Source organism: Rhinopithecus roxellana, chromosome 13 (assembly GCF_007565055.1).
Source record: "Rhinopithecus roxellana isolate Shanxi Qingling chromosome 13, ASM756505v1, whole genome shotgun sequence".
In the NCBI taxonomy this organism is placed as follows: domain Eukaryota; kingdom Metazoa; phylum Chordata; class Mammalia; order Primates; family Cercopithecidae; genus Rhinopithecus; species Rhinopithecus roxellana.
In genome coordinates, this window is record NC_044561.1 from 59,511,824 (window position 1) to 59,518,739 (window position 6,916).

The window sequence follows — 6,916 nt, forward strand, 5'->3', positions numbered from 1 at the left end:
ATTAAAAAATATCATGATTCGGCTGAGCGTGGTGGCTCATGCCTGTAATCCCCAGCACTTTGGGAGGCCGAGGGTGGTGGATCACCCAAGGTCAGGAGTTCAAGACCAGCCTGGCCAACATGGCAAGACCCTGTTTCTACTAAAAATACAAAAATTAGCTGGGCATGGTGGCGGGTGCCTGTAATCTCAGCTACTTGGGAGGCTGAGGCAGGAGAATCGCTTGAACTGGGGAGGCGGAGGTTGCAGTGAGCCGAGATCGCACCATTGCGCTCCAGCCTGGGCGACAAGAGCAAAACTCCATCTCAATAAAACGAAGAAAAAGAAAAAAAAAATTCATGATTCTCCTATCCAAGACCTCACAAAAAAAAAAAAAAAAAAAAAAAAATCCCATGATTCTTGGTTCTTAACACTGCAACCACTCTATTTGTGCCAACTATTTTTGATACTGATTTGATAGCTTGCTAGTTTTAAAACAAGTTTTATTACTGTGAGGATCTGCCTGATTTCCCTTTTTCCCATAAGGCTGTTATCTTATCTCGGAAGAGTGGCTCCCATTTCTTCAATGTTGACTTGAGTTGGTAACCTACCCTGCTGTGTCCACCGATTTCTCTGGCAGGAATGTTTTGTAAACAGAGAAGCCTACCTAATGGTAGGACCGGCTATGACAGTTTAGTGTTCTGCAAATAGGGTCACCATATACTTTATCTGTACTTTAGTACTTTATACTTTTATATATACATATACTAGGGCACATTTGTGACTGAAAAGGGCTATTATTATTATTATTATTATTTTGAGACAGAGTCTCGCTCTGTCACCCAGGCTGGAGTGCAGTGGCGTGATCTTGGCTCACTGCAACCTCCGCCTCCTGGATTCAAGTGACTGTCCTGTCTCAGCCTCCTGGGTAGCTGGGATTACAGGCATGTGCCACTATGCCCGACTAATTTTTGTATTTTTAGTAGAGATGAAATTTCACCATGTTGGCCAGGCTGGTCTCGAATTCCGGACCTCAAGTGATCCATCCGCCTCAGCCTCCCAAAGTGCTGGAATTACAGGCATGAGCCACCACGCCTGGCTGAAAGGGGTTATTATTAATGTTATTTATAACTCTGCCAGGACAACAGGTATAAACCAGCACTGCCCTGGGATGGATAGTGGGCCTGTCAATAAACCTCTTAGAACTCAACCAAAACCATTTGTTAACAGTCATTTTTCAAATACCTAAGTGCTAAGCATTGTCATAGGTGCTGGAGATTCTGAGACAAATAAACTGCAGTTCTTGCCCTAAGGAGCTTTTAGCATAACTGGGGAATCAAACAACAGACAATTACAATAGAGTTTTTCATTTCCATGGTAGGCATTTGCACAGAGTTCCTTATGAAGCAGGCAGAAAACCAAGGATGATTATAGGAGGTGGCAAAGGGTAAGTTGAGGAAGGCTTTTGGTTACTAGATGAACAGTTAGGATAATCACAATAACAGTATTAATAACAATAAGTTAGATTTGCAAAACCCTTTAAATTGCCAAGAATTAGGACATTTGCACAGAAGAAAACAGAGAGCCCCACAGTTGGCAAAGCTGGAAGAAATGACAACAGAAATTCATAAAAGATCTGAGCATTCAGCTCCTCCTGCAATTTCCACAGAGGCCAATCAACAGCTGCTCCCCAGGGCTGGGCTCTCCACCCACTTCTCTTTCTTCATTCCGCCTGGATAAGCTTATCCACACCCAGGGCCTCAAAGGACAGCTCCTGGCTGATGCCTCTTGAATGTGCATGCTGGCCCTGGGCTTTCTGCTGACTGGGGGTCTGAATATTCCCCTGCTCACTGACCAGCCCCACGGCGCTCAGACACAACACGTCTGTTTGCATTTCTCCCCGTCTCCATCTGCTCTCCTGCGTTCTCTATTTCACAGACTGACCTCTCTGTCCACCCTATTGCTTACATATCAGAAACCTAGGAATTATCCTATAGAGCTCCTTCTTAGCTCCATGGCCTTCTGAATCTACCTTTTATATCTCCTGAGCCTGTCCCCTCCCCTCTGTTCCCACTCTCACTTGGTGGTGGCTCTTGTCACTTCCAACCTGGATTATTGCTGCAGCCTCCTCACTCTTCTGCCCGTGGCCAGTCTGATCCCATCCAGTCTGTCCTCTCTCCCACACCCAATGTGAGTTTCTTTAAAATGCACATCTAAGTGACTCACTCCCCTGCTTAAAACCCTTCACTGACTCCCCACATTAGCTTAGCGGCTAGGGCCCTTGTCAGTAAGCACCATCCATGCCTGTCTCTGGCCTTGTTCCACACTCATACAGTTTTCACTAGTCTAGCCATTCAAAATCACTTGTCCTTCCTCCTGAGTCAAGCTGTTCACACCTCCACACCACTGCACTTGCTGTTCCCTTTGTTCTCGCACCTCCCTCCCTCCAGAATCCACTTGCCCCTGCTGAAAAAGCCCTTTGGAAGTCACTCCTCTAAGTTTCAAGAACACACCTTTTCCATAGCACATTTGAGTGTCTGTCTCTCTCTCCCACAAGCCCAGGGCTTCTCAACCCAGCACTATTGACATTTTGGGCTTAAACTTGCTTGTGTAGTGAGGACTTCCATGTGCATTGTAGGATGTTTGACAGCATCCCTGGCTTCTAACCACTACATGCCAGTATGCCATTGGCAACCCCCCCCCCCCCCCAGCCAAAACATGTCTGTAGACATTGCCGAACGTCCCTGGAGAGTAAAATCATCCCAGTTGAAAACCACTGCACCAGACTGTGAGCTCCAATGATACAGAAACCAAATCTTACTTGATTCACATCCTTAGTACTTCCCATGGTGCCTAAGAGGCACTAGACATTCAATAAATTGTATGTCATGAGAGAAAGAGAGAAGAAATGACAGTTAAATGGTACAACCTCTAGGGAAGGCTGTTTAGTGATACCTAAAAAAATCACTAGTGGCCGGGCGCGGTGGCTCACGCCTATAATCCCAGCACTTTGGGAGGCTGAGGCGGGCAGATCTTGAGGTCAGGAGATCAAGGCCATCCTGGCTAGCACGGTGAAACCCCGTCTCCACTAAAAATACAAAACATTAGCTGGGTGTGGTGGCAGGCGCCTGTAGTCCCAGCTACTCGAGGGGCCGAGGCAGGAGAATGGCGTGCACTTGGGAGGTGGAGCTTGCAGTGAGCCGAGATCACGCCACTGCACTCCAGCCTGGGCGACAGAGCAAGACTCCGTCTCAAAAAAAGCGGCGGCGGCTCCTGCGGCGGTGGCCGGCTGTTGGGTGTGGAGTTTCCCTGCGCACCTCGGGTCCGACCCTTTGAGTGTTCTGCTCCCGCGCCAGCCTACCTCGCTCCTCGGCACCATGACCACGACGACCACCTTCAAGGGAGTCGACCCTAACAGCAGGAATAGCTCCCGGGTTTTGCGGCCTCCAGGTGGTGGATCCAATTTTTCATTAGGTTTTGATGAACCAACAGAACAACCTGTGAGGAAGAACAAAATGGCCTCTAATATCTTTGGGACACCTGAAGAAAATCAAGCTTCTTGGGCCAAGTCGGCAGGTGCCAAGTCTAGTGGTGGCAGGGAAGACTTGGAGTCATCTGGACTGCAGAGAAGGAACTCCTCTGAAGCAAGCCCCGGAGACTTCTTAGATCTGAAGGGAGAAGGTGATATTCATGTCTTGCTCTGTCGCCCAGGCTGGAGTGCAGTGGTGCGATCTCGGCTCAATGCAACCTCCGTCTCCCAGGTTCAAGCGATTCTCCTGCCTTAGCCTCCCGAGTATCTTGGACTACCGAAAATGTGGACACAGACTTGCCAGGCAGCCTGGGGCAGAGTGAAGAGATGCCGGTGCCTGCTGCGCCTGTGCCTAGCCCAGTGGCCCCCGCCCCAGTGCCATCCAGAAGAAATCCCCCTGGCGGCAAGTCCAGCCTCGTGTTGGGTTAGCTCTGACTGTCCTGAACGCTGTGGTTTTGTGTTTTCTCCATGCTTGTGAACTGCACAACTTGAGCCTGACTGTACATCTCTTGGATTTGTTTATTAAAAAGAAGCACTTTATGTTAAAAAAAAAAAAATCACTAATGAGTACACCATTTGATCTAGCAATTCTTCTAGGAGTTTCTTCTACAGCTAGACTCATACACAGGCAAAATGATAAATGTTCCAAGTTATTTTGTTTGGATAACAAAAATCTGGAAGCCTACTAGTCCATCAGAGGGAGTTTTTTTTTTTTTTTTTTTTTTTTTTTTTTTTGACAGAGTCTTGCTCTCTCACCCAGGCTGGAGTGCAGTGGCGTGTTCTCAGCTCACTGCAACCTCTGCCCAGAGGGAGACTTTAAACAAATCATGATCTTTCATATAGCAGAATGCTATGCAGCAGTAAAATGGAATGAGAAATCCTCTATTTCTTATAAGGAAATCTCCAAGAAAAAAAAATTTTTTTTTTTTTTTGAGATGGAATTTTGCTCTTGTTGCCCAGGCTGGAGTGCAATGGTGTGATCTTGGCTCACCGCAACCTTCGCTTCCCGGGTTTAACTGATTCTCCTATCTCAGCATCCCCAGTAGCTGGGATTACAGGCACCCTCCACCATGCCCAGCTATTTTTGTATTTTTAGTAGAGACAGGGTTTCACCATGTTGGCTAGGCTGGTCTCGAACTCCTGACTTCAAGTGATCCACCCGCCTTGGCCTCCCAAAGTGCTGGGATTACAAGGGTGAGCCACCGTACCCAGCCAAACCTCTTTATAAATAACCCAGCCTCAGGTATTCTGTACAGCAGTGTGAGAATGGCCTCATACAACTTATTTGTATATGCATGAAGAAACTCAGGAAGGGTCCCTAAGGTACTAGTAATAGCAGTTGTGTGTGTGTAAGTGTGCTGAGGCTCCAGATGCCATCTGGGCAACAGAAGGACAAAGGGTGGGAGGAAGACGTTTCACCATGCATCTGTGTATACCTTTCTTTTTAAAAAAAATTTTTTTTAAATTTTATTCAGACAGTGTCTCACTATGTTGTCCAGGTTGGTCTTGAACTTCTGGGCTCAAGCAATCCTCCCACCTCTGCTTCCTAAAGTGCTAGAATGACAGGAGTGGGCCACTGCACACAGCCAATACAATCTGATTTTTAAATCTTGTAAATGTATTGCCCACTGAAGTAATTATTTTTATAAGAAAGGCAGAACATTGTAGTGGAATTTACATATAATAAAGTCTACAAAATTCTAACTAATAATTAGTTAGGTCAGCAGATAGAATTTCATCACAATAATTATTACCACAAAGAAGAATACTATATTAAAATATAATAAAATCTTTTCCAAACCCAGGCACACTCATGTCCCAGGTGAAGATACTGAATTTGTTTGGTTGTAATAAAGTTTGTTCTAAGAAAGTTTCTGTGCAACAGGTGTCTTGGCTAGTTGGACGTAATGGTCAGTAAGTTGCTCCTTTCCTCTTTCTTTTATCAATGATACCTTCAAGTAGCCATTCCCCTCCACATTCCCCAGTGTTTCCTGGGAAGTTACTCGAGGACACAGCAGCAGATTCTTTAAGGGACTGAAATGAGAAGACACCTCTGTGCTCTACGCAGAGCACGTGCCCCCATGTCTCAATCTTTCCCCGGCTTAAGCTTTTGCTCAGATATCTCCTCATATACTGATAGCCTCTCTAAAACGGATCCCCTTTCTGCCCTCTCTCCGTCCCCTTACACTCGTTCATTTCTCTTTATGTCCCTCCTCATATCTGACAGATGACACATTCGCTTAATCAGTGAGCCTCTTCTTCCACTAGAACAGCACCTGCCCCATAGTGGGCTCTCAGTACATGTTTGTCAAGTGAATAAATGAAGAAGTGCAAAAGAATGAAGAGGCTGCGGCATTCCAGACCATAGGGGACGGTGTAAACAAAACACAGGGTCAAACGAGATGAAGACACGCAGACTTGAAGGAGCCGTGATCACAAGCGTGAACTTGAGATGGGAAGGCTAGAAAACCATCACAATGACATGGAGGTCTGAGGTCTCCTGTGGGCTTCACATTGTGCAGGAGGAATCCTTAAACAGCTCCTAGAGGGCCAGGTGGGTCTGCCCAGCAGAAAGAATGTACACCTTGATTCTGTAATCAGGTCACTGAGTAGGATCAAAAATTCAAGCCAAGGCAGTTGAATACCAGTGCCCTGATATAAATTTACCTTAAAACTCAATAGCCCTCAGATGTCCTTGGAGGATAATGTCCTATTACCCTAATAAATGGGAAGTAGAACTCTCAGTGCTGCTTAAGCCCTGTTTAAATGTCCTTGATTATAATATCCCTTTCCCTACCTTTCTTTGGCCTCAGCTAAAGAGGAGCCTGAAGCTTTCATTAGATTACTCTGGCCTTTCATTAAAGGATCGCTCTGCGGACAGTTGGGGTTTAGCTTACGTTCTTTTCCAGCCACCTGACTGGCAGGTTGAATGGGTTTAATGGATCTAAGATGATGAGAGAGAAGGCTGGTGCTGAATGCATTTAGCCATCTTGTTTCCAGGACAATAATTCGAGTGAAAACCTTCTTGTCATGCTTGACCAGCCTTGTTAGAGGGAGCCAGGCTGGTGTGAAGTCCAGCGCCAAGTATGCACTTGTGCACACACACGCTTGTGACAGCAGAGGCTCATTTTAGAATATCCCTTCCAGGTCTCGGTTCATGGTAACCTGTCATCAGCACTGATGCTTTCAACCTCCCCTGAACTTTTTTATCCCTTGATTTCAGGGGCCCAGCCCTTTACTCTGACTTTAGAGGCAGAATGGGCTGGATTCATGCTGCCTGTGTAGGATTCCAGGCTCTGAGCCTTGCTGTGCGAGCTTGGGCAAGAGGCTTAAGCTCTCTGGCTCTCACTTTCTTCAGGTCATGGTACTTTTTTCATTACATGGTGAGGATCAAATGCATGAATGCATGGA

General features: G+C 46.3%; 1 protein-coding gene across 1 annotated transcript; it reads left to right on the plus strand.

Moving 5' to 3' along the window:
• The first annotated feature begins 3,245 nt into the window (after positions 1–3,245).
• Positions 3,246–3,983, plus strand: LOC104676304 (jupiter microtubule associated homolog 1-like). The gene is made up of 2 exons (XM_030915209.1): positions 3,246–3,649; positions 3,785–3,983. Exons 1-2 carry the CDS (start codon positions 3,354–3,356, stop codon positions 3,981–3,983), a joined length of 495 nt encoding a protein of 164 aa, XP_030771069.1. The 5' UTR covers positions 3,246–3,353.
• The last annotated feature ends 2,933 nt before the right edge of the window (positions 3,984–6,916 follow it).